Source organism: Grosmannia clavigera (genome assembly GCF_000143105.1).
Source record: "Grosmannia clavigera kw1407 unplaced genomic scaffold GCSC_144, whole genome shotgun sequence".
NCBI lineage: Eukaryota > Fungi > Ascomycota > Sordariomycetes > Ophiostomatales > Ophiostomataceae > Leptographium > Leptographium clavigerum.
Window position 1 is genome coordinate 2076338 of NW_014040797.1, and position 25332 is coordinate 2101669.

The following is a 25332-nucleotide window of genomic DNA, read 5'->3' on the forward strand; positions in this document are numbered from 1 at the left end:
CAACATCACTTTCGCCACCGCTAGTTCTCTGCCACAATACATAGTACGGTAGCTCCTCGTATATCGAAGACCTCGTATTTGTACCGACATCAACCTTCCTTTTTTTTACTTTCATGGTATCATGCAGACTGTCCGCGAGACTCCGCTGCCAAATCCGTACTAGTGTCTTTGACAGATGAAACAGAGGGACGGAGGATAAGAAACGGGAATAGCGAGACGTAGCCAATGCATCGAAAGGCCAGTTCCTGGCTCGGCTAGTCAATTTTACATGCAAACTTCTCGCTGTTCCTGGTGTCTCCAGTCTTGAGCGTCCGCATTGGGTCTAATAACAGAGGTCAGCTATAAATGAGTGTGCATCAATTGCTAACGAAGATTCCCGCCTTGTATGAAAGAAATGATCAGCACCAACGCCATTTATAGCATGTCTGTGGTTCGTATCTAAAGTATAACCTTAACCGAAACGGTGGGGAAATGAGCGGCGAGCTTATTCGAAATATGACCTGTCTTCGAGTACCGTCGAACCAGTGTCGAGAGATCAGTTCGTTGTCAATTTGCGTTCCATCGGCCGAAGCCGCAAATTGGCGGATTGGTAATACGGAGTCGACCCCTTGGTGTGCTTAATAAGCATATTTCTACCTCTTGCCTCACACTCGATGCGCTTACATCTTTCAGTACAGAAATTGCTAGCATTTGCTTTGGCTATGCTCAACATGTAAACTGGACTCCGTTCAGGAATGGTGTTAGCACTCGTAGAACGACTCCCAATTGTCCGTATACACAATACGTGTCGACTCCGAATACAATACGCGTTAAGTGCCTGCGCAACCTCGCAAGTGGACTTCTACCGAGCTAGAGGCTCCCACATCTCAGTCAAATCTGGGTTAATAAGCCAGCCACTTTGGCAGAGAGAGCGTTGACAGGGTGATGATTCATCTCAATAAAAACCCGAGCTACGCACGCATGGACCTGGTCATACCAGACAGTCTGCAAATCGCCTTGAGCTGTGCCGACGTCGAGATGTCGAAGAAGGCGGATATGGCAATTTTAACGTGGGGCGTCTGCGTGGCCGAGCCAGGGGTGCAGACCTTGGTCTCGTCAAAGAGCGGGTCGGTGTAGTGGTCCTGGATTTGGTACCGAAAGGTTCCATTCCGAGCAGCAGCTGCTCTGGGTGACAAAGGTGCCATTAACACATAGCCATTGCTTCGGCACCGAAACTGTTGTTGGAGATCCGATGCTTTGTGTAGATGCAGACGGTGCCATCGTAAAAGTGTACCTCCTACATCCACTTGTGGTGCTCTCTTATATCGCCGAACAATCAGAGACGTGCTTCGAGTAATTTGTTCTGATAGCTTCGGATGAGCCAAACTACCACGATCATTGCTAAATCGGGACCTCGGTCGCGGTCGCAACTGGCTTTAGCCCATTATCAGTTGTAGGTTGTTAACCAAGAACGTGATACCCGGTGAAATTACACTTCTAAGTACCGGACGTTATATAGAGTACGTTTAAGCGATACATGTGATCTGTAAATGCAAGCAAGTCTAACTATGCATACAACAAAAGAAGAAAAATATTCACCCCACCAAGGCTGGCTCTTACGTATGTATGCTGAGCGCCAGGATCTCTTAACATATGCTAAAATCGAAGCTACGATCAGTATAATTGCTGCTTACAGTTCTACAACCTCGCTTTCAATGGGCTATTATACGGATCTGCTCTGCTTGAATTCCACATACAACGAAATCAAACAATACACAACCATTCGACACAGACACAACACCGAGCGTGCTAGGCCTGACACCAACTCCCTTGTTACTGAGCCATGTCACGAAAACGTCACAAGGTGTTAGCTCTGTTACCAACTATCTAAAGTTGCAGCGTAAAGCATACAATGGTAGCAGACGAAACTGGCCATTTAGCCGATATTGAGCCTTTGAGTAGTTGAATTTTTATAGATAGGGGAAATTGGTAAAAAAATAGAGACAGATACTATTCGATAAATATTCATTGTGTACCACGCTCTGACAGAATCGTGCTTCAAGTTTGCAAATCTGGCTCTTCGGCTCTAGCATGGTAAGCTGTATTTCCTTGCCGAGTATGAAGTGTGAAAGGGCCAAGTATGCCGGCCTTCCTCCAAAGATCGGTTTATCCAGCATAAATGGCCCTTTCATATCCCATACTCGACTAATATTGGTATACTGGTTGTGTTCGTTGCGAGAAATAGTTGAAGCCTTCAGCACATCAGCTGTCCGTTTGTTAGCGTGCAAACCGGTTCAGGGTGCAAGGGGAAACATCCCAATCTCGCGTGATATATTATCCCTTGACATGGATATCGAGAACAACGATCACTGACGATATCAGAGTGGCCAACCAAGTGCGAGCCGAGCGTGTAATTACGTGATTTTCATTGGCGATACGCACAATGCTGTGAGTGCGGCACAGGAGACGGGTGAGTCCTTCACGCGTGGAGGACAGACGAGACGCGACGAAGCCTTCTTGAAGTTCTCCACAAACTCGTCCCCCTACGATCCTAGAGAAGATGCTCTCAAGGCCTCTCGTCGGTCATAAATCAGGTTCCGCTCGATGATGAGGAAAGCAGAAACGGACCTGGCCATGATTTAAGCGAACTCGTTGGTCTCGATACAGTTCACGATAGTGTCCTTTAATCGCTTCTTGTCAATATACTGGTGACCTATGAAACTGATGGCGTCAGTGACGGGAGCCAGGTTGTCTTAGCTATCTCAGATGGTGGTGCTGATTCAGCCTATCGGCCGCGGAAACACAAAGCTCTTGAAAGGGCCGTGGGTGAGTCCTGACGACTGTCCCTTCGCAGGCTCGTAGAAAAGATGAGGATGACTCAGTGGAGAGGTGTGCTCGATGCACACTGTGCTTAACGCTTTGATATCGAGAGTTAACAGAAAGATTGATTACTTCATCGGGAGCTTCAAAAAGCATCTGAGAATGCCAGGGTGATGATACGCCATTTTTATTCGGCTGAAGCGGGTATTGTGGCGGAAAAGTGTTCGCCAACCTGACCTGAATTACTGATCCGGATCGGCATTCGGCACACTGTCGTCTAATCATGATCTCTTTTTTTTTTAAACATATGCAAACCACCAATGAGGTCAGTGACGAAAACCGCCCATCAAGAACCATGGGACTTATTTACACGGGCCATCATAGCCCTGACATGTATCGAGAGATATACGGCCAAGGTCGACTCAACAAACCTTCCGGGCTGTCGCAGATGTTCTCTTCCAGCTGTTAATTTAATAATGCCTGTTCTTACCAAGGCGGGGAAGCCATTTGTACCTGGATGAAGGCGTTTTTTGTCAAGTCTCTGAAATCAAGATGGGCCTCAGATGTCTATTGGCATGACGTCACAGTTCAAATCATAATTCAACAGACGGTTAGGATATTTCGTATGTTACAGGTACGCCCAGGCAGACTGGCCGAGCGATACCACGCAATCAGAATCATGATAATAATGGGAAATAAGCTTCCGTGCAAAAGTGTGTATGACCCATGAACACACATTTCAGACACTAACGACAACAGGTATATGCAAAAGCCAGAGAACAGCAAAAGTAATCAGTCATGCGGTGGCTGGAAGCTCAGCCAGTCAACATCGGGGCGCTGGGCCTCAAAAGTGAAGTCGGGGACTCCTCTGTCGGGAGTGGCCGCGACCTTCTCGACGGAGAGGTAGGGCAGCGGAGAGGGGGCGACGGAGAGGGGGACGGCGACCTTGGGATAGTTGAAGAAATCAAAGACGTCGACGTAGTCGAGCTCGCGAGAGGTAGTAGGCCGAGTGGTAGTGGGCTCGAGCGAGGAGTGGCGCTGGCGGTTGGCGAGATCGACGACATCGCAGGCACATCTGAGTCGTCAGCGACGCACGTGATTGATTACTAAGCAAGAGAGGGGGTAGGGGTGGAGGGGTTCTTCTCACCTTCGCATCTCGGCAAAGGATGGGTCGCCGCGCCGGCCCTCGGCGACAATGTCACTGAGGATGCGGGCATAGGTGGCAGCGACCTCCCAGTAAGTGCCCATCTGGCGGAGGGTATCGATGAGGAAGTCCATGACACCATCAACGACAGAGGGATCGTAGACGGCGGCATGGACGATGAGGACGCGAGCGCTAACCCAAAGGGCAAAGGCAAAGGGAGGACCGAGGAGGTTGAGGCCGTTGGTATCGAGCACGTCGGCGGCGATGTCACGAAGGCTGCGGACGGCGCCTAGACAACGCTGGGCGGCGTTTTGGCTGGGGGCGAAAAGAGAGAAGGGGGGGAGGGGGGGCTAGGGCGAGCAGCCGGAGTAGGATAGGCGGGGGTGGTGTGAAGACGGAGGACGGCAGTGACGAAGGCGGCGTGTAGCATGATCCAATTGGCGACGCGCGAGGCGGGGATCGCTGTGACAGAGCTGAGAGATGGAGCCATACTCGCCAGGAAGGGCGTGAAGCCAGGAATTGAGCTCGCCGTCAAGAGCGCGAAAGGTGTGGCGCCAAGCCTGGACAGCACGGGGGGAGGTGACATCGATGGGGGGCCTTGAGGAAGTTGTGGGACGCGGGGAGAGAATGCGAAGGACCTCGCAGTGGTAGGGAAAAGCTTTGCCCAGGTTCTGCGGGTTGTTGGACGGGGGGAGCAGGGGGGAAGACGGAGGGCGTGGAGGCGGAGGGGGAGAGGTAGAAGGAAGAGGAGGAAGCAGTGTTGATGTTGGTGGCAGAAGCAGAGGCAGAGGTGGTAGCAGGGCCATAGTAGTTGCTGCTAGAGTTGCTGGGCGGCACTGCTGGCGCTGCTGCTGGCGGGCGAACCGCCCTGAGCGGTCGGGCCCAGCTGGAGGGGAGCGAGTCTGGACCGGCACATTGTTGGAGAAGAGGTCGTAACGACAGGGCAGAGCGAGATGGAGGCAGCGGTCGTCGAGCATGAAGTCGAAGGAGGTGGCGACGGTGGCGTAGCGATCGAGCACGTAGACCATCCAGCAGAGCCACTGACGACTCTCGTCCTCGATCCAGCTGGTCGGCTCCAGCAGGACGACACGGCGGATGGAACCAGTGCGCGGAGTTGAGGTAGCAGCCAGGAAGACGCTGCTCTCTGTGCACAGGTCGAGCTGGATGACAGAGCGGACGATCATGGCCAGCAAGTTCCAGCCCAGCGGCCCGTTGGACGTGCCCAGCACGTCCAGCGACAGGATGACAAGCGCCTCCAGGGCCTCGAGGTTGACGTGTTCCAGGGCGTAGTGCTCAACCCGCTGTTTGGACAGGCGATGGAACTGCGCCTTGCGAGCCGGCGGCATGCGCGGGTCGCGGCAGAAGCGCAGCGTCGTCGCGATGACGGCGTGCAGCAGCGTGCGCTTGGCCTCGGTCAGCATGGTGGAGCCGAAGAAGGCGGCAAAGGTGGCCTTGCGGTCGAGGATCGGACACCATGTGTTGACGTGTTTGAAGTACAGGTCCACGAGCGTGTACACGATCTCAGGTTCGGGCAGGTCAGGATCCGACACGAGGGCCGCGTCACCGACCGGTGGAGACGACGCTGAGGCAGGTGGTGGTGGCGGGCCACAGCTAGGACGAGGCGGGGGTGGTCGTGGAGGAGGAGGTGGTGGAGGTGGTGGTGGTGGCGGTTGTGGCGGTGGTGGTCGTGACCCGTGTGCCGACAGCCGGGGCACCGGTGTGAGCGACTGGGACTGGGACAGCGGCGAGGGCCGGGCCCTTGTTGGATCTGGCTGCTCGATGGCGACGGACTCGGCTGCTGCATGCGCTGCTGTTGTGCCGGGCCTCGGGCATACGACGATATGCCGAGATCGACGGAGAAGAGGTCCAGCATTGAGGACTGGCTGCTCGAGGACATGCTGGCTGGCGTGGACATGTCGCTGCCGACTGGGCCGGCCTGGCCGTGGGCCGTGTTGTGGTCTTCGACTCGACGACCCAGAAGCCGCAGCATGGCGTCCAGACGGTTCACCTTGGCCTCGAGATCGGAGCCGTATGTCCGGCTGCCCGGACGCGCCCGCTCGCGATACACGCATTTGCGCTTGTTCTTGGCACACCACCTTTTCTCCGGCTCTGCCCGGTCCACACTTGACCTTGCGCTGCTTGCACAGCTCGCACGACGTCTTGTGCAGCGAGTGCCGCTTCCGCTTGCCGTCACGGCCGGTCGTCGTCGAGCTCACGCTCACCGCTGCCCCGTCATCGTCGCTCGATGCCCCTCCGCTGTCGCTCACCGTTTTCACCGACGGCGCAAGCGTGTCCACGCCCGACATGGCTGTGGTGGTGGTACGGTGGTGTTGGTGGTGGTGACGGTGGTGGTGCTGCTGCTTCTGCTACTGTTCCGGCTCCTGCTGGCCTGCTGGCCTGTTCATTCGCAATGGCCCAGGACCCATGCATGCTCTCTCCACACAGACTGCCAGCGTCACTTCTGGGGTGCAGAAGACAGAAATGAAGCGCTCCAGATAGCCACTGCTCGCTCCCGTCATCCCGAGGTGCGTTCCGGAGAAGGGGGGGGGGCAAAGACGATATTGTACTCGCAGGGGCGAAAGAGCGGCCAAAAAGCCTGCTTCAACACGCGGGGCACAGCTCTGGCACCTAATCAGATCCGGGGTTCTCCGGACGTCAGGCGGTTTGGCCCCTGGGGCAGAAAATGGAGAACCGCCTCTCCGCCTGCAACTGCCCAAACGTACAGAATGCATGGCCCTGGACGCTAGCGCTTCTTAGCACCACCCCTGTCTCCGCCTTGCGGGTAAAAAATGTTCAGACTTATCTGCACCGGGGACAGATGGTGGAGAACGTACGAGTGGCGGAATGGACACGAAAACACATCTCGGCTCTATAATCCTCCTAGCTCGGTCACAAGGAGCTTCCTCACGGGGTTGCGAGGAGCGTACTTTGTCCGGTGCCGAGGCGACTTTGCGTCATGCTGGCATGTTGGCTGATGGCTGTTATGAGCACACATCTGTGCAGACGCGCAAACCAACACGGCAAGCGTTCAGTTGAACTGCAAAATGCAGGTTCTCGTAGAGATCGGCAAGGGTATCCGCATCGGACTAGCAACTGCAAGGACGGGGCATAAGGTACGATGAGCTGACTAAGCGCTAATGCAGATATGGTTACGGTTACAGAAACAAGCCAGGTGGTGATTCCTATATTTGTAGAATAAAGCCTGCGCCGACGAAGATATTACAACGTCGTCTTCAGCTGGTTAAATCAATGCTTCCGTCGCCATGCTAGTGTATTACAATGCCATCCAAGCGTCGTAGTTGCTCTCCCTGTTGGCGTTGGCCCAATTTTCTCTTTTTCTTTTCGGCCCTTTCCCCGTTGGTTTCAGACCTTATCGACGGCCGTGTTGGACCATACGGCCCGAGTCGGCTTGAGAAAACGCTTCAGGCCCATCCACGGCGTGTTGATTGGGCTATCGCCCGTGTACAGGAACACATCGTAGAGGAAGCCGCCCAGAGTTGTGCCGATGAAGGGAGCAACCATAGGAATCTGGACAGTCAGCTTTGTTAATTTTTCTTGGTTTATCTTCTGTTGACTCACCCAAAAGTAGTAGCCGCCGGCAGACCAGACCTCGTGGCCGTAACCTATCATGTACGAGACCAGACGGGGGCCAAAATCACGGGCCAGGTTGATGGCATAGCCAGTCTCCCAGCCGAAGCAGGCACCGATACCGAAGATGATGAAGAAGAGACACAACGGCGCGAGGTTGCCGGCACCGATGTTGTTGTTGTCGCCAATGGCAAAGATGAGGAACATGAGCAGGCTGCTGGCAATGACCTCGGAGAAGAACATGCCCGTCTTAGTCATGAAGTCGGCCGGATACGTGCAGAAGATGCCGGCCGTCGACGTGCTCAGCCCGACCGTCCGGATGCCCTTGCCGCCCTCGAACACATCAATGGCCGACCGGTAGTTGCCGTATACGATGGCCGATGCCGTCATTGCGCCCAGCAGCTGTGCCAGCGCATACACGGGAAACTTGCGCCAGGGGAACTTGCGGAACACGCAGTTGGCAAACGTCACCGCCGGGTTGAGATGCGCCCCGGAAATGCCGCCTGTGTAGACACCTAGCATGACGCCGAGGCTGCGAGGTCAGCGGGGAAGGATAACAGAGAGATAAAAAAGAAAAAAGAAACTTACCCCCATCCCCAAGTAATGCTCTGATATGAGCCCTTCGCGCCGTCACTGAGAACGACCTGTGCCACAGAGCCGTCGCCGAACATCAGGATGATAAAGGTGCCAAAGAACTCGGCAAACGGCTCCCGCAACGCGTAGCGAATGCGGCTCCATGCCAGGTCCTCTTTTGAGTCCTCCTGCTCGTCCATGGTGGCATGCATGGTGATCTGCCCTTCCACACGGATGTCCCGAGCATGATCCAAGTCCTTGTGAACACCGGTACCGTCAGACGAAGACATTGTGCTTGTGTTCAAGATCGTAGCCGCGAGAAGGTAGAGAAGAGAACAAAAAGGGGAAGGGGCGAAGAAAGAAAAAAAAAAAAGGGGGGGGGGAAGGGGGGGGGGGGGGGGGGGGGAGGAACTGAGTTGGGGTCGAACAAAAGTTGACAGATATTGATTACAGAGCTTCGGGGCAGTCAGACGATCTTATGTAGTTTTGGTTCAAACGCGAGTTCCCCAGACTGTACGAGTATGGGACTGTGCATGGAAGACGGAGAGGATCTTCACGAGAAGAGAGTCGGGGCAGTGTGTGACAGGTCTGGGGGAAACGGAAAAAACTGGAGAGAGAGAGCGAGACTGCTTTCGCCCTCGCAGTGGGAACACCGAGCATAGTCGTGGGGGGGGGTGTGAGTGAGAGAGAGGGGCCATTACGGTCTCATGACAGGCGACCGACTTCCCAATCGGGGGAACCGGTTTCAAGGAACCGCGGATAGACACATCTAGTAGTCATAAGCTACGCCAGTGTGGAATTGGCCTCGCCACGAAGGAGCGGGAAGGCAATTAATGACATGAGGCCATGAGACGGAAGGAGGACAGCGGGGTCGGATTCCGGTGCGTGGAGACCGAAGTGTGTGGCCGGGAAAAGAGGGAAGGGGGTGCATCAATGCGGCGGGCCAATTGACCCTGGATTGGAAAAGTGCAGGAATGCGGGATCGCGCAATGGTGCGAAGGATCGTAGGCCGTACGGAGTATATCCTGTTAGCAGCCACGAGACCAGCCGGATCCATGGTACTTGCACAATGCACTGTTCGCACCGAGCGCACCGAGCGCGCCGGCGCGAAAGGAACGAGATCTGGCCCTGTTTTTTTTTTGTGTTTTTTTGTTTCTTTAATTTTTTTCCTTTTTCCCGCTTCCCATTTTTCGAGAACAAAGGCAGCGGCCAACTAAGCCGGCTAGGCCGCTTAGGGCAGATTCCAGGCGGTCCAGCGCTAGCAAGAGCGGCTTAGTGCGATCTTATGGGGACGGTGCGGGGATGAGAAAGGGAAATAATGGGGGGGGGTGCAGCTCAGTCGCGCAATGTTACGGCGTACGGAGTAGCAGTCCGCAGCGCCGGCTGAAGCTCCTGGCGGCGAAGGGTCCCCTGTCTATGCTGCATGTTCGGTGGCGAAAGAGCGAGGCGCCGACGAAATCAGACGGGCAGATGACCTCCAGAAGCGGCAGGGAGACCCGAGTAAGTCGCTCGGGGGCGTAACCGAGGCTGTTGGCGGTGCAGCAGCAGCGATTCCTGCCGAGCACATGAGCACACGAGCAGCCGGACGATTGGACCAAGGGAATCCCCGCCAGAACCGTCCCCACGACCGACCCCAGGTGGAGATGGCAGGTCAGCGCGGGGAGCAACGTGACGAGCGGTTGGCGGTTCATATAATGAGAGCTTCGCGAGCTAGTGAAGACGGTCGCTGTCTTGTCTTTTTCCATCCGCTCTGTCTCTTTCATTCTACGATTCTGTTTTACGCTACTTTTGTCTTTCTATACCCATATACTTGATCTAATTCATCCACTCTCACCGTTCACCATTTACACCATCCATCATCCTCACATCTACACATCTACATCACAATGGGCAGTCTCGCAGTAAGCCCGGTGTTTGTCGGTGCCATCGACCAGGGCACGACCAGCTCGCGCTTCCTCATCTTCAACGAGCAGGGCGAGCCGGTGGCGTCGCACCAGCTTGAGTTCACACAGCACTATCCGCACCCAGGGAAAGTTTCCGTTGGACCGGTGGGATGAGGGCGCACGAGCACGGCTGACAGTACAGATGGCACGAGCACGACCCGCTGGAGATTGTCGAGTCGGTGCTGACCTGCATTGACGGGGCCGTGGAGTCGTTTGAGAAGCAGGGTCACCACCGGTCGGCGATCACGACGATCGGGATCACGAACCAGCGCGAGACGACGGTGGTGTGGGACCGGGTGACGGGCGAGCCGCTGCACAACGCGATCGTGTGGACGGACACGCGCAGCCAGGCGCTGGTGCGCGAGATCAAGGTGGGGCTGGGGGCGAGCGAGGTGCAGCCGATCTGGGGGATTCCGCTGTCGACGTACCCATCGGTGAGCAAGCTGCTGTGGCTGCTGGAGCACGTGCCGGCCGTCAAGGCAGCATACGACTCGGGCACGCTCTGCTTCGGCACGGTCGACACCTGGTTGGTGTACCGGCTGAACGGCGGGCCCAAGGCAGACGTGCGGGTGACGGATCCGAGCAACGCGTCGCGCACAATGTTTATGAACCTGGAGACGCTCGAATACGACCCACGGCTGTTTGACTTTTTCCGCGTCGACCCGTCCAAGCTGCATCTGCCGCGCATTGTGCACTCGGCCGACCCGACCGCGTTTGGCCGGCTGGCCGACTCGGTGCTGACAGGCACGACGATTACGGGCTGTCTGGGCGACCAGTCGGCAGCGCTGGTCGGCCAGAAGGGCTTCTATCCCGGCATGGCCAAGAACACGTACGGCACCGGCTGCTTTCTGCTGTACAACATCGGGCCCAAGCCGGTGGTGTCGACACACGGGCTCATGACCACGGTGGCCTTTGACTTTAGCGGCGCCGACTCGGGCATGCAGCCCATGTACGCGCTCGAGGGCAGCATCGCCGTGGCCGGCAGCAGCATTAAGTTCCTGGCCGACAACTTTGGCTTCATCCAGTCGAGCAAGGAGATCAGCGCGCTCGCCGAGACCGTCGAGGACAATGGCGGCTGCACCTTTGTCACCGCCTTTAGCGGCCTCTTTGCGCCCTACTGGATCGACGATGCCCAGGGCACCATCTTTGGCATCACGGCCTACACGCAACGTGGTCACGTGGCACGCGCCACGCTCGAGGCCACCTGTTTCCAGACCAAGGCCATCCTGGACGCGATGGAAAAGGACGGTGGTCACGTGCTGCGTGAGCTCGCCGTCGACGGCGGCATGTGCAACTCGGACCTCACCATGCAGACCCCGGCCGACATCTCGGGCATCCCGGTCCACCGCCCGGCCATGCGCGAGACCACCGCGCTCGGCGCTGCCATCGCTGCCGGCTTTGCTACCGGCGTGTGGAAGAGCTTTGACAGTCTCGCCCGCGTCAACACCCAGGGCAGCACCAAGTTCCACGCCCACACGGACGCGCCCACGCGCGACCAGCGCTTTGCGCGCTGGCAAAAGGCCGTTGAGATGAGCCGGGGCTGGACCTCGTGAGGACCTCGTGAGAGAGCGAATCGGAATGGGATCGTGGGATCGTGGGATCGTGGAAAGGATCGTGATCGATTCAAATGGAATCGAATCAAGTGTCCCAATGGTGATGATCGCTGAGTCGAGTCTCCCAGTTTATAGCCTTGCTCTACTGTTTTTATCTAGCTTTTATGTCCTGTACGAATATGAGTAAAATATCGCCAGAACACAGTCCTACTGCAGGCAAGGGGTGACAATCGCTGCGCATCTGCATACAAACACATGCTTCCAGACGCAAACCTGCTGTCCTGGCGAATGCCTCCTTCCTCTCCTGTGGCGCCAATGGCCGGCAGCCCTGCGCTCACATGTTCCTTCCTCGCCGTCTCAGATCAGGAAGACCCGCCCAGGCCGACTAGTGGATTGCAAAGTGGGCTCGTCGTACGAAAGCCCGCCTTAGCGCTCTTTCCGTGGCCTGTCCGATGGAGTCCTTCCCATTTTACACAGCCCATTTTTCCTCGCTCTCTCGCGTCCAGTCCTATTTTCTCACCCTTTTTGCCATTTCGCTTTTCCGGTTTGCCTCCTTTTCGCCACCCAGCCCCTACCGCTCGGCCGGCCAGCCCCGAGACTCCAGGACTTCGGTGTCTCTACCCCGAGACGGCGATCTGTCGTCATGCTCGGTCGTGTCGGCCGACCTGCAGCTTAATCGGTGGGGAATGTCTCCAGTCTGGCGTCTTCGTCCCCACGCGTCCCCAGCTTCACGAACCTGCGCGCACACGGGGTCTGCTGGGGCACGACCGGTGATCCGGCCTTGTTGCTGCTGCTGCTGCGGTCATGGCTCGCCACTGCGTGCAGGTTTTGCTCGGCACGGGAATGCCAAAGGCGATCCGCTTCGAAGCCGCCCGCAACCAGCAGCCAGCAGACTCTTGCGCGTGAGCAGACTGTGAATGGAAGTCTGAGGCGGCGTGCAACAGCAGATCCCGGGCAATGGAGAAAGGCGCATTACTCATTCCCCGGCATTTCGCTTCTTAACTTAACTTGACCCTTCCTCGCTGACCCTCTTCGATCTTTTTTTTTCCTCTCTCTCTCTCGAGTCTGTCAAGAGCAGCCTCTCACTTCTGTCGACAACCGCCATGTCGTCGTCCCTCCGGCAGTCTTCGCGGCGCATCGCCCGGATCGCTGCCGTCTCTGCCGCGGCCGGCACTCTGGCCGTGGGGACCTATGTTCTCACGCGCTCATCGGCGCCCAAATGGCCTCGCGCAGAGCTTCCGCGCAATGCTGACGGCGAGATCATTGCGCCCAAGGCCTTCCCCACCATCCCATCACGAGCCAAGCAGCTCGAGGCTCTAAAAGCCAACCAAGGCAGCGCCGATAAGCCGGTCTACGACCTCGTCGTCATCGGCGGTGGAGCCACTGGCACCGGCATTGCTCTCGATGCCGCCACTCGCGGTCTCAAGGTAGCCCTGGTCGAACGCGGCGACTTTGCTTCCGGCACCAGCAGCAAGAGCACCAAGCTCGTCCACGGCGGCGTGCGCTACCTCGAAAAGGCGTTCTGGAACCTCGACTACGCCCAGTTCGAGCTCGTCTGCGAGGCGCTGCACGAGCGCAAGAACTTCCTCAACTCTGCCCCCCATCTCTCCGGCTCCGTCCCCATTCTGATCCCGCTCTATTCCTGGTGGCGGGCACCCTACTTCTGGGCCGGTTGCAAGGCCTACGATGTGCTTGCTGGTAGCGAGGGTCTCGAGAGCTCCTACATCCTCAGCCGCAAGAAGGCCTGCGAGGCTTTCCCGCTGCTGCGCAAAGACGGCCTCTTTGGCGGGCTTGTCTTTTACGACGGCCAGCAGAACGACTCGCGCATGAACGTGTCCATCGCCCTGACTGCTGCTCTCTACGGCGCCACCGTCGCCAACTACGTCGAGGTCACCCGGCTCGCGAAGGAGGCCGGCAAGGTTACCGGCGTGCGCGTGCGCGATGCTCTTGCCGGCAGCAATGCCGAAGAGCAGACCATCTACGCCAAGGGTGTTATCAATGCCACTGGCGCCTTTGCCGACGCGGTCGAGAAGATGGACGATCTCACCAAGGCCGACATCGTCTGTCCCAGCTCCGGCGTCCATCTCTCGCTGCCCGGTTCGTTGAGCCCCAACAACATGGGCCTGCTCGATGCCAACACCTCTGACGGTCGGGTCATCTACTTCCTCCCGTGGCAGGGCAAGATGATTGCCGGCACTACCGACACGCCCTGCCGCGCCGAGAAGGACCCTGTGGCCGACGAGAAGGACATTGACTTTATCATCACCGAGGTGCGCAAGTACCTGGTGTCCGATGCTCCAGTCACCCGTGAGGCCGTGTCTGCAGCGTGGTCTGGTAAGTGATGGTTGGAGCTCTTCTGTTCCTTTACTTTCTCCTACTAACATCCCCAGGCATCCCGACCCCTCGTCCGTGATCCCAAATCCAACAACGCCCAAATCCCGCGTCCGCCGCGACCGTGGTTAGAATGTCCGACTCCGGCCGACTGCCCCGTGCCGGTTGCAAGTGAACCACATACCGCCAAATGGCCGAGGATGCTGTCGAAGCTGCCGTCAAGGCCTACAACCTGAAGCCCAGCCGGGCCGGCCGCGGTCGACATCAGCGGCCTGGGTCTGCCCTCGGACGTTGCCGATGCCAACGGCTCCTGCGCGACGAACTACCTGCGCATGGTCGGCGCTCACGGCTACAGCACCGATCTGCCAGCCCAGCTGGCCAGCTACTACCAGATCGACGGCGAGACCGCCACCGCTCTGGCTTCCAACTACGGCGACCGTGCCTGGCAAGTTATGGGCCCCGAGAAGACGGTCCGCCACGCGAAGCTGTCCGACGCCTTTGCCGTGCTCGAGCGCGAGGTCCAGTACGCTGTGCAGAACGAGTACGCCCAGACGGCTGCCGACTTCCTCGGTCGCCGCACCCGCATGTCCTTCCTCGACGCCGAGGCCGCCTTGCGCGCTCTTCCGCGCGTCATCGACCTGATGGCCGACGAGCTCCAGTGGGACCGCGCCCGCAAGGCCCAGGAGTGGCGCGACACCGTCCACTACCTCGTCTCCATGGGTCTGCCCCAGGATGTCGCCGCCGTCAGTCGCCAGGACGTCGTCGACGGCAAGTACAAGGCTGCCCTCCAGCTGGCCGCCCGGAGAGCCGCCGCTGCCGGCGAGGACGCCTCTGCCCGCAAGCCGGGCTTTGCCGGCGTCGAGACTACGCCCGTTTCAGCATGATACCACTTGTTACGATAGCAAAAGAAATTTTTAAAACTGTTTCATTACATACAATTTGACTTTGATTTTTTGAATCTAAAACTCGTGAAATGCAACCCCTCAAACAAAGAAAAAGCTGCCGGCAGCAGCTAGTTGTACCTATTTTCTTTCTCTAGCCTTACGCAGTTTCATGACAATGGATGCGCGGTCGTATTTGATAGCTGCTTGTAGTGCCGTGCCAAATTTACCAGCAGGAGCATCAACGTCAGCCCCAGCTGCAAGCAGCTTGTCGATAACGTCATCGTGGCCGCAACAAGCAGCTGCTTGTAGTGCTGTGCCTTTCCAATCGATTTTGTCTTCAGATCTGCTAGAACCCTCTATAGATTCGCCAAAAGCATTAACATTTGCCCCAGCGGCAAGCAGCTCGTTGATAATGCCTGTGTGGTTTTTGAAAGCAGCTGCTTGTAGTGCTGTGCCATTCGGGCCCGCGGAAGCATTAACGTCTGCCCCAGCTGCAAGCAGCAAGTAGACAATGCCTTCCCGGCTGAAAAAAGCAGCTTCCTCTTGTGCTGTAGTGCGATATTTGTCAGAAGCATTAATGTTTGCCCCAGCCTTAAGCAGCTTGTCGATAAGTTCTGCGTAGTTTCTTCTAGCAGCTACTTGTAGTGCTGTGCCCTTCGGACCCGCAGAAGCATTAACGTCTGCCCCAGCTGCAAGCAGCAAGTAGACAATTTCTTTGTAGCCGTACGCAATAGCTGTCTGTAGTGCTGTGCCATGTTCCTCCGTAAAAGCATTCACGTCTGCCCCAGCTGCAAGCAGTATTTCAGTACTGCTAGAATGGCCGCCAGCAACAGCTATATGTAGTGCTGTGCCATCCGGGCCCGCAGAGGCATTAACGTCTGCCCCAGCGGCAAGCAGCTTGTTGATGACGTCTGTGTGGCCGTACCCAACAGCTGTCTGTAGTGCTGTTCCATTATCTTCTGTGAAAGCATTGACGTGTGCCCCAACTGCAAGCAGCTTGTCGATCATGTGTGCTTGGTCACGACGAGCAGCTGCTTGCAGTGCCGTGCCCCCTTGTTCGTGAGAAGCATTGACGTCTCTCCCAGCCGCAAGCAACTTGTCGATGCTGTCTGCGCGACCGTAAAAAGCAGCATGCATCATCGCTGCTTCAAGAGCCTTCACGTCTGCCCCAGCCTCAAGTAGCGTTTTGGTAGCGTTTGCGTGGCCATTTATAGCAGCAAGTACCAATGCCGTTTCGCCCTCGTCGTAGGTATCCAGATCTGCCCCGGCTGCAAGCAGCTTTTTAATGACGTCTGCGTGGCCTTATTTGGCGGCAATTTGGAGGCTGGTGTAGCCATCAGCATCGACAATCATGTTGGCATTCGCTCCAGCCTCGAGCAAATTGCCCACAATATCTGCGTAGCCTAATTCGAGGAAAATGGGTAGGATGCTGATGGGGATTGATGATGAGCAAATAATTCTCTGGCCGCAAGTAGCTTGTCGGTGATTTCTTTGCTTTCAGACTCGACAGCTGCTGTCAAGACTGGTATGGTCCAGAAATCATGGAATGTTCGGCTGTCTAGGATCATCTCGAGAGCAGTTCTGTCACCCAGTGGAACCAATAGCAGCTGTTCCAGTGTTTCTTTCTTGATGGGCGGAAATGAACGGGCTTTCATAATCCGACGGAGCAGAGCCAAGTGGCATTGCGATGCCACCCATTTCAAAACGGCTATATCGTTGGCTGCAAAAGGCATATCCCCCCACGGATTGTCTGCAAGTGGATGTCCTTCAATTATCATTCTTTCCCACAGACGCCAAGTCTTGGATCTCTCTTCCTGGAAACGACTAGTATGAAAAGCCCAATGCTCTTTCGCATAAACAAGAAATGGGTGGCTGGAATAGAGCCGATCACGGTCCACCTTTGTTCCACTTCTTGCAAAGCCGGGCATGTTCTCTGTAACGTCTATCGCCGTGGACTTTGATCTGGCTGTCATTCTGAAAACCTTGGCTGCTGGGCGTCCAAAGACTATCCCGGGTATGTTTCCAGGCGTGATGGGTGGTAGTAGCTGTGGACGCCGCGCCAAAGTTGTTGTAAAATCATTGAAATCCAGATACGTGATGCATATTTCGCCTATGTAGTGGGTGACTTCTTCCAAGTCGAAATGAAATTCTTGCAAGTTTTCCACGGCTGATTTCTGCAGCAAGAATTCCCGAATAGAGTGGTGTCCGAACTGTACCAACTCGAGCTCTTCATCAACTTCCACGAGATTTTCGCACCACGAAGCAATGCGATGAATATCGTTACATATCCGACCCGGAATCGAGTACTCTTGACGGATCTCAACAAGTATAATCTCACGAAGCTCGTTGAGATATGGTGGCCGTTGCATGCCTCCTATCCATCGGAAGGCCTTCTGAGCAATTTTCGCGTTCTTGTGGGAGACAATCCGATTGAGAACCCGGTTGAACACGTCTGTCAAATCCTTTGGGAGACTACTGATAGTTGAGCGAATATCATCATCACAGTGTTGCGTGCAAATTTTGTCGAATTGAAACATGATCCAAAGGAACCTGTAGATCGTAAGTAAAGGTATCGATGTGTCGGGGGGTGTGTAAAATTTACATTCCGTCGCCACCTTTCATGAGCGCATTCTTTATATCTGCAATGAGATCTTGGCTTCCCACTACTAGTTCACCATTGCTGAGTTTCTCTTCGAGCAGGCTGTCGATGTATAGTTCCATGCCTGACGATACAGAAGAGTTTCTCATTGAGATGTGTTGGAGCGAGCGAAACTTCGTTTTTACTTCTTGGGTCATACTCTCTCGTCCAGAAATAAAAAGTCTCGTATTCGATGTCTGGGAAACAAGGCTGAAAAGAATGTTGAAGAGTTCGTTGCGTTCCTGCTTCTCAAACTCATCAATGCCATCGATGATGATGTAGCAGCCTTTGAAGTTTTGGATCCTAGCACAGAGGCGATTCGCAACGTTAGTTATAGATCCGGACAGCGCACTTCTCAGTTTCCCCTCCTCATCTTCTGAGAAGTTTCCTGATCTCAGCGTCTGTCGCAAAATCGATCTGACGGCAGTCTCTGCCAGAAGCGATTTCTGGTCGTCAAATCGCAAGAAGTAGAAAGCGACAAGAACTTTGGCGTTGTTCTTGTCTTTGAAACAACGATTGATAATGCTCGCACTGTAAACCCGGAATGAGAATCGGAACAGGACTTGTTGCATTAAACCGTATGCGCATTGTGGAGTGCTAACCTGATAATCGTCTTTCCGGACCCGACTTATGACGGTCAGCTAAAGCAGAGCAATACAACACGGGCAAGAATAAGACTCACTCTTCCCAGAGCACCATAGCAGCGGAGGGCCTGTGCCGTCAAACCATGACACGTATTCTGCTGTTTGAAACGCCCATTCGGTAGATCCAGGGCAAGTTTTACGGCGGCTTTGCTTTAACGGAGTTAAGTGATCGTGTGTAGACAGCTCGTCGAGGAGTTTTTGCCGCCGCTCGCCTGAGATGATATGGCAAATAAGAATCAGCTACCAGACAAAACATTTCTATTGAAAGACTTACGCGCTCGCCGTTTGTCTATCTGCAACTGCTGCTTCTTGATCTCTTTCAAGCCGATATGTGTTTTTAGCGCGAGCTGAGAAAGGTGACTTCTGCTAATTTCGTTCTGTCTTTGGTCTTCAAAATCGGCTTGTGCTTTTGCAAACGTTATTTCGTTCTTGACATTTTCGCTGTGGGCGCGAATATCGTCTTTGTCAGACTTAAACTCTTGCTCGAAAGAACTCAGGAGGGAATGCAAAGCTTGTTGTGCCCCTATTTCTGTCAGTTCCGTCGCCGTAGCATGAAAGGACCTACATACATGGACGTCTCGAAGCCACCACGAGATGTTTGCAAAACCGGATAACGGAGGCATGAAAACTACACAGCGCTGCTCTAAGTTTCGTCGAGGTTGGAAAAAGTATATGGTAGTCCTTGAAGGTTGGAAACAGCCTTCCAAGTTCTATGAAGAGCTTTGAGGCTGTTTCAAAATATGAGAGAAAGTTTGTAAGCACCTTCAAAGAGTGTTAGTCCAAGGACATGTGCTTTCAAGCTGTGAAAACTAGTCATACAAGTGTCGTCAGCTGGATGCTGCCCCAGACGAGGGCTGCGATCTCGGGATGGGCCGAAACGAATGTGCCAACAATGTTAGAGAAATCGCGAACGGATTGCAAGACGGTGAACAGGTTGCTGGCAATACTGCGGCCCTTTCTGTTCGAGTTGCGCGCATCGAGTTCGGCAGTAAAGATGAGGACGGCGTCGGCATCAGGAATGCTCGTTTTTGTGTAAAGCTCTTGGCGTTGACTGACAGAGAGGACGCTTTCAAAGTCTTTTAGGGCATCTTCGATAGGCTTGGTCGGATTCGCCAAGGATATGCGGGAATGACTGGGACTCAGTGCCATCTCACGTCTTGAGGCGCTTACACCACCGGTAGGAAGGAGAAGGTCGCAGGCAGAGAATGGTTAGCTTCTCCAGATGGTATTCAGATCGGCGTGTGACAATACTTCAAGAATCAGTCTTCCAGGACGACTGTTGACACCAAGGTAGGTCGATAAGACAGAATAAACACATGGGGGAGGGATTTGTGCCCAATATATGTCCCTTGCCCAACCAGGCATTACTCTGGGCATAGCCGCAAGGCTGAGTCTCGAAAAGCGGGAAAACTTCGCCCCGTGGGTCGCAGCTCTCAGTGAACAAGGCAAGTGCCAATCATTGGTAAGGTATCTTGGATTACTTAGGTTTAGGTATTTCGCGGATCTGCCCAGAGGTACTCTGTAACTATTGTTAATAAGCTATTGTTGTCGGGGTGCGACCACAAACTCGAGTCTCTCGACGTCTCACCCCCGACAGTTTATTTTTTATTTCTACGTCTTTGTTCCTTTTATTCGAGCCTCCTCGTTCACCATCAAGGAGAGCAACACTTTTACCAAACACTCTTCCTACTTAGACAGCCAACATAACGGTAGAGGCGCTTGTTCCCGTTAGTAGCGCCGTTCAGCAGCGTCAAGATGTAGACAGAACAGTGGGACTCGCTACAACCAGTCGAATCACGTGACCAGGGCATCTTCACAGGCTGCGCGGGGTAGTCGGCTGCTCTTTGTTTTGACCCGTAGAAAGCCTTACGCGCCTTGGGCTGCAAAGCCCCTCTTCCATCCACCAGCTTATTTCTGCAGCCAATCGTCGCCACTCGCGCCTCCTTTCCGACTACTCCTAATTACAGTTTTTTAAATCTATCAGCCCATAAAACTTCACACCTCAAAAGTTCGCATTCAGAATAGACACCATCGAAGTACAGCCGCATATAAGTCAATATGCCGAAAAACAAGGGAAAAGTAAGAGATGCTTCCGTGCACCCTATTTACCCCTCTTTTCCTGTGTTTTTCTGTCTACACTGTGATACGGTCTAACGTTTCCTTTTTCTGGCTTTTTAGGGTGGCAAGAACCGGCGGAGAGGAAAGAACGAGAGCGACAAGGACAAGCGCGAACTCATCTTCAAGGAGGACGGTCAGGAATATGCCCAGGTGGTGAAGATGTTGGGCAACGGCCGCCTGGAGGCTCGCGCGTTTGACGACAGTGGCACAGTCCGTCTGGCGTCGATTCGCGGCAAGCTTCGGAAGAAGGTTTGGTATGTTTAAGATCCGTCGTCGGTGCTGCCGCCAGGAGACGTCCAAGTACAGACGGACCGTCTGAGGACCTACCCTCTATCGAACTTTGCTAACCACCAATGCAGGATCAATACCGGCGATGTGATTCTTCTGTCGCTTCGCGACTTCCAGGACGGCAAAGGCGACGTTATCCTCAAGTACGCCGCCATCATATGCTTCTTCACGTTTCTAGTGCTAACATCATGCGCAGGTACTCCGCTGAAGAAGCCCGCAACCTCAAGGCATATGGTAGGTCTCCGCTTCTGGTCATACTTTTGGTATGCATCCTTTCCCAAAACGCACAACTAAAATTTATAGGCGAACTTCCCGAGCACGCCAAGATCAATGAGACCGACACCTACGGCGACGGCGGCGAGGGCGATGTCGGCTTCGAGTTCGACGAGGAACGCGACGACAGCAGCTCAGAAGGCGGCGGCAAGGAGGACATTGCCATCGACGACATCTAAACCTGTCAGACGATCGATTGCGGGTCATTAACGAGGTGGAACAAAATGAAGACATGTCTCCGGCCCCCCTTCCCTCTCGGCCAATGGGGCGATGGGGGTGCAACCCTACGAACAACTCTGCGGTCAGACAGCGCTTGTCAGCTGGAAGGAGGGTTGGGGTGGAGGCACAGACATAAAAGCGGCAAGATAGAAACGCACAACAGGGCAAGGGTGGGCGGACAGCAGACGCGGCAGCAGACCAGCAGACAATAATGACAGCAATGACTACAGCCGTGTCTCATTGAGGATTTTCTAATTCACGCACAACTGCAGGGCAAAGACGTCCGCAGCTCCAGAAAGCAGTCTTGCTGTCTCACAAGGTCTGCCGACAAGTCTGTCACCAACGGCTCTTGCTTGTGACGGGACATGGCGTATTTGCGTTTCTATAGTTGGTTGGCGCTCATTTGTTACATTTCACATCCCGATCTAGTGTGGGTTTGCGTGACTAAATTGCAAGAAGCTACGTACTCATGCCCAAAGAAAACTTATACCAGCATCTATTCACAGAAGCAATGCTCAATGACCATGTAATACGTATTTTTTTCTCTCACATAGAACTATGCTTAGTCATACCTGAATAATCTAATCGTTCATCATATCGAGTTTCCTGGGCAAGAGCGTAGAAATAGAAAGAGGCGGAAAACGAAATTATAAAAAAGAGGTTTTCGGAAAAAGAGGCCAGTCCGCTTTGAAATCGGTAGGGGGTATCCAACCATGAGACTCTGTCCAACAGGGGGGGAAAGGCGAAGAAGCAAAGAGGAAACAGAAGAAGCAAGAGACAGACGAAAGGAGAGAGACAAAGGAGAGACAGGGAGCGGAGAGGCCCGATTGAGAACAGACAGGCAGACGGATGAGCGCACGTCTCAGCCGGCTTACTCCTGGATGGGCTCGGAACTGGCGAGGGCGACGCTGGTGTGCATGGGGCTGTGGCTGCCGTCGTCCTTCTTGCCGCCAAAGGCCCAGCCGATCCAGCTGGCGCGTTTGTTGACGCCGAGATCGACCTTTACGAGGTCAGTGTTCTCCTGGACGAGACGCAGCGGCCGCGGCTTGGAGCCGGTAAAGGACGTCTTCTCCATCTGCCGCGGCGGGCTCAGGCTCTTGGGCGAGCTGATCGAGTCCCAGTCGCCCGACACGCTGGACGTCTCGCTGCGCATGCCAGGGAAGTTGCCGCTGGTCGAGAGAGCCGGGAGGGCGGGCGAGCGCGGGCCATGGATCGAGGACCTCGAGCTGTTGGGGCCGCCGGAACCACCGGTGCCGCCGTTGGCCCCGTTGACGCCGCCAAAGAGGTAGCCCGAGTTGCGGAACGACGGCGACAGCGGTCCGTCGGGACCCTTGTACATGGCGTTGATGACAGACGCAGCCGAGGGCCCGCTCATGCCGCCGTGGCGCACGTACTGCTCGCTCATGGGCCGCTGGCGACGCACGCTCGTGGACCGCGACAGCGAGATGGGGATCGACGGCGCCGTATCCGGGTGGCTATGCGCCGACTCGTGCACAGCCGAGGCCGGTCGGGGTCGCACGCGCGACGCATTGCTGCCACCCACGGCCATCGACTTTGTGCGCGACAGGTAGTTGTGGATGCTGCCAGCCTGTTGCTGACTAAGCTGGGAAGCGGGTGGCGGCGGCAGGTCCTTGTTGGTGTTGGCGCCGGAGACGCTGGAACTGGCGCTGGAACTGGCACTGGTCCTGGCGCTGGCCATAGCGCTGGCACTCGCGTTGACGCCGGCGCTGGTGGCTGGCAGCGACGTGGGAGCCGGCGGCGGCTTGCCATCGGACGAACGGTCGAGGATGTACTGAAACTCCTGGTGCTCGAGCAGACGCTCGATGATCTTGTTGATGTACAGCGTCAGAGCCTTGTTCTGGTCCTGCAGCGACTTGAGCTCAGCCTCGAGCCGGCGCTGCGACTCGGACGCCACCTCGACCACGGCCACGGCACCGCTCTCGCTATCGCTATCGTTGCCAGCAGCTCCCGACAGCTCGTCGGCCAGACTCGATCCACGGCCCTCGAGCGCGGCGAGCGCGTCCTGGTTCGCCGACCGGGTCTCGTTGGGCGTCGTGGCTCCTCCCTCGCCGCTAGCTGCTGCACTGCTACCGGCTGTATTGTTGGCGGCCGTGCTTCCGAGCCCGCCGTTGCCGCTGCCGCTGAGATAGCCAAAGTCGGCCGTGCCAAAGTCGCCCTTCAGCGTCTTCTCCTGCAGCAGCAGCTGGTAGCTCTCGTTGTCCTCCATCAGGCGGGCGTTGGCCATGCGGGCCTCCATCAGCTGGCGCTCGACCTCACGCAGCCGCCCGCCGCCCTGGTTCTCCGACTCGACCAGCTTGATCTGCGCCTCGGCTAGCTCCAGCCGCAGCGACTCGATCAGCTTGTCCTTCTGCAGCAGCAGCTTCGAGTTGTTGCGCGAATCGCTGCGGTGCAGCGACGATGGAGGTGCAAAGCTGCCACCGCTGCTGTCAAGCCCGGGCGAGTTGTTTCCAGCTGGGAGTGTTAGGATGAAAAAAAAAGGACTGAGGAAGGAAAGGGGAAAAAAGGAAACAAGAGAAAAAGAAAGAAAGAGACAAAAAGACGAAAAGAAAAGAAAAAACTCACACTGCCTCGAGGGCCGGCCCTCGTCGTCACCGCTCGCGTTGTTGTTCCGCTGGGCCAGACTGTCCTTGAGCCGCTGGATGACGGCCTGCATCTCCTCCTCGCGGTTGGCCATGTCCTCCTTCTCGCGTGTCATCGCGCTGTGCTCGGCCTCGTAGATGGTCTCCATCTGCTGCATCTGCCGGCCCATCTCGCGCTTCTCGCTCTGCAGCGCCTCGACCTGCTCGTCGTACTCGTGTGTCCGCTCTTCCAGCCGGGCCTGCTCACGCAGCGCCTCGTCCAGCTTGGCCTGCTGCACGTCGGCCAGCCGCCGGAACTGCTCGGCCTGGCTCTCCGCCTGCGTCAGCCGCTCCTTGAGGTCGTCCAGCAGCGCCACCGTCTCTGCCCGCGCCGCCTCCTGCGCCTCTGTCGCTGCTGCCACGTCTGCGCCTGTCGCTGTGCTCAGCCGCGACGAGTCGCGTCGGTGTGCACCCGCCGCTGCGCCTGCCCGTCCCGACACCAGCGTGCTCGACCGGATCGACCGCGTACGCACCGCGTTGTTGCCTGCCGTCGTTCCCCCGGACCCGATGCTCGTCCCCGTCTTTTCGCCGCCCGGCGTCGTCGACCGTGACGTCCGCGCAGGCGAGCTCGACTTGCTCGGTGAAGTTCGCCCGGCTTCAAAGGGCCGCTTCGTCATCGGTGTCGACATGCTTTCCCGCCTTTTGTTGCTTGTTTTTGATATGTCGGTGTGCGTTCGGTGTGTGTACCGCTCTCTCCGCTCTCTCGTCGATTCCTCTCTTTCTCTCTTTCTTTCTCTCTCTATCTCTCCAATACCGCTGCTCGGTCTAATTGCCGTAGCACAACAGAACTCTTCTGTTCGCTGCTGACCGTCAGAAAGGCTGACCTTGTCGTCGGTCTGGTCTCGCGGCAACAAAAGTTCGTTTGGCCGGCTGCAGTTCTTCAACGGATCTTCAATAAAATAAAAAAGGCACGCTTCGTGCACTTGGTGCTTGTGTTCAACGACAACGGCAATGCCAAATGTTGTTGACAGAAACAGGAAGGTCAAGGGAAAAGAAAAACAGGAATAATGGAGCTCTGAGCATGCAAGGCAGTAAGGCTTGCTTGGGACAACGTCGAAACACGGGTGCCCCCTATTCGCGACCTTCGCCTGTTTCTCTCCGCGATGGTGCACGGACAAAGGGGAAACACGGCGTCGGCTTTACTTTAACAATTCCCCTGGCGTCCACTAAACTGAGACTATCCTCTCCCTTTTTCGAGCCTTCGTGGTTGATTCGCACGGGAAATGGTGCTGCCAAAACACCAACCGCTAGCGCCAGGCTCGCCCCTCCCTACGATTACAGCGGCCCCGCTCCTGCCCACTGCCACTCTCCAGAGCATTACAGGGCACTCGTACGAGCAGCCGGCCTCTTGACCTGAACCTCTGCGCTGGGCGGTGTGGAATCCCGCAGTCTGCAGACTTCTGTTGGTGCCCGATTGCCTGCAGGCCTCTCCATACTGCTCCGTATTATGTAGTGCCTAATGACCGCCACGGGTCTCCCGGAGGACTGCAGGAATGCATGAACCTGCGCACATTGCTTTGCATCTTGGGATAACCTACTCCGTACGCTGCACGCCGTCTTGCCTCCAGCTCTGCGAGAAATGCCCCGACGCCTGTCGGTGATCGGTTGCATTCCGTGCATACGGTGCGCATTGGGACTGGGGCTCCCAGGTCTCCTGACTCCAGACGGCAGCAGTACTCAGCGCGGTGAAACAAGCGG

At 55.9% G+C, this 25332-nt stretch overlaps 9 protein-coding genes across 9 annotated transcripts; 3 read left to right on the top strand and 6 right to left on the bottom strand.

Moving 5' to 3' along the window:
* Positions 1 to 950: 950 nt before the first annotated feature.
* On the bottom strand, positions 951 to 1184 carry CMQ_2720 (uncharacterized protein; the record flags this gene model as incomplete). Its single annotated transcript, XM_014316798.1, has 1 exon — positions 951 to 1184. The coding sequence occupies one exon, from the start codon at positions 1182 to 1184 to the stop codon at positions 951 to 953; it is 234 nt and encodes a 77-aa protein (XP_014172273.1).
* A 2407-nt stretch (positions 1185 to 3591) lies between these two features.
* CMQ_2589 (c6 zinc finger domain containing protein) lies at positions 3592 to 6249 on the bottom strand (the record flags this gene model as incomplete). The annotated part of the gene is made up of 5 exons (XM_014316667.1): positions 3592 to 3874; positions 3947 to 4258; positions 4436 to 5554; positions 5659 to 5982; positions 6068 to 6249. The coding sequence occupies 5 exons, from the start codon at positions 6247 to 6249 to the stop codon at positions 3592 to 3594; spliced, it is 2220 nt and encodes a 739-aa protein (XP_014172142.1).
* Positions 6250 to 7306: 1057 nt separating this feature from the next.
* CMQ_2668 (uncharacterized protein) lies at positions 7307 to 8394 on the bottom strand (the record flags this gene model as incomplete). Its single annotated transcript, XM_014316746.1, has 3 exons — positions 7307 to 7471; positions 7523 to 8063; positions 8120 to 8394. The coding sequence occupies 3 exons, from the start codon at positions 8392 to 8394 to the stop codon at positions 7307 to 7309; spliced, it is 981 nt and encodes a 326-aa protein (XP_014172221.1).
* Positions 8395 to 9453: 1059 nt separating this feature from the next.
* On the bottom strand, positions 9454 to 9867 carry CMQ_2802 (uncharacterized protein; the record flags this gene model as incomplete). Its single annotated transcript, XM_014316880.1, has 1 exon — positions 9454 to 9867. One exon carries the CDS (start codon positions 9865 to 9867, stop codon positions 9454 to 9456), a length of 414 nt encoding a protein of 137 aa, XP_014172355.1.
* A 123-nt stretch (positions 9868 to 9990) lies between these two features.
* Positions 9991 to 11600, top strand: CMQ_2877 (glycerol kinase; the record flags this gene model as incomplete). Its single annotated transcript, XM_014316955.1, has 2 exons — positions 9991 to 10152; positions 10200 to 11600. 2 exons carry the CDS (start codon positions 9991 to 9993, stop codon positions 11598 to 11600), a joined length of 1563 nt encoding a protein of 520 aa, XP_014172430.1.
* Positions 11601 to 12703: 1103 nt separating this feature from the next.
* Positions 12704 to 14815, top strand: CMQ_2590 (glycerol phosphate dehydrogenase mitochondrial; the record flags this gene model as incomplete). Its single annotated transcript, XM_014316668.1, has 2 exons — positions 12704 to 13934; positions 14175 to 14815. 2 exons carry the CDS (start codon positions 12704 to 12706, stop codon positions 14813 to 14815), a joined length of 1872 nt encoding a protein of 623 aa, XP_014172143.1.
* A 2598-nt stretch (positions 14816 to 17413) lies between these two features.
* On the bottom strand, positions 17414 to 19246 carry CMQ_2694 (uncharacterized protein; the record flags this gene model as incomplete). The annotated part of the gene is made up of 3 exons (XM_014316772.1): positions 17414 to 17955; positions 18372 to 18579; positions 18917 to 19246. 3 exons carry the CDS (start codon positions 19244 to 19246, stop codon positions 17414 to 17416), a joined length of 1080 nt encoding a protein of 359 aa, XP_014172247.1.
* A 909-nt stretch (positions 19247 to 20155) lies between these two features.
* On the top strand, positions 20156 to 20955 carry CMQ_3097 (eukaryotic translation initiation factor eif-1a; the record flags this gene model as incomplete). Its single annotated transcript, XM_014317175.1, has 5 exons — positions 20156 to 20176; positions 20276 to 20469; positions 20575 to 20646; positions 20700 to 20737; positions 20807 to 20955. The coding sequence occupies 5 exons, from the start codon at positions 20156 to 20158 to the stop codon at positions 20953 to 20955; spliced, it is 474 nt and encodes a 157-aa protein (XP_014172650.1).
* Positions 20956 to 21866: 911 nt separating this feature from the next.
* Positions 21867 to 24263, bottom strand: CMQ_2569 (m serotype protein; the record flags this gene model as incomplete). Its single annotated transcript, XM_014316647.1, has 2 exons — positions 21867 to 23467; positions 23579 to 24263. The coding sequence occupies 2 exons, from the start codon at positions 24261 to 24263 to the stop codon at positions 21867 to 21869; spliced, it is 2286 nt and encodes a 761-aa protein (XP_014172122.1).
* Between the last annotated feature and the right edge of the window lie 1069 nt (positions 24264 to 25332).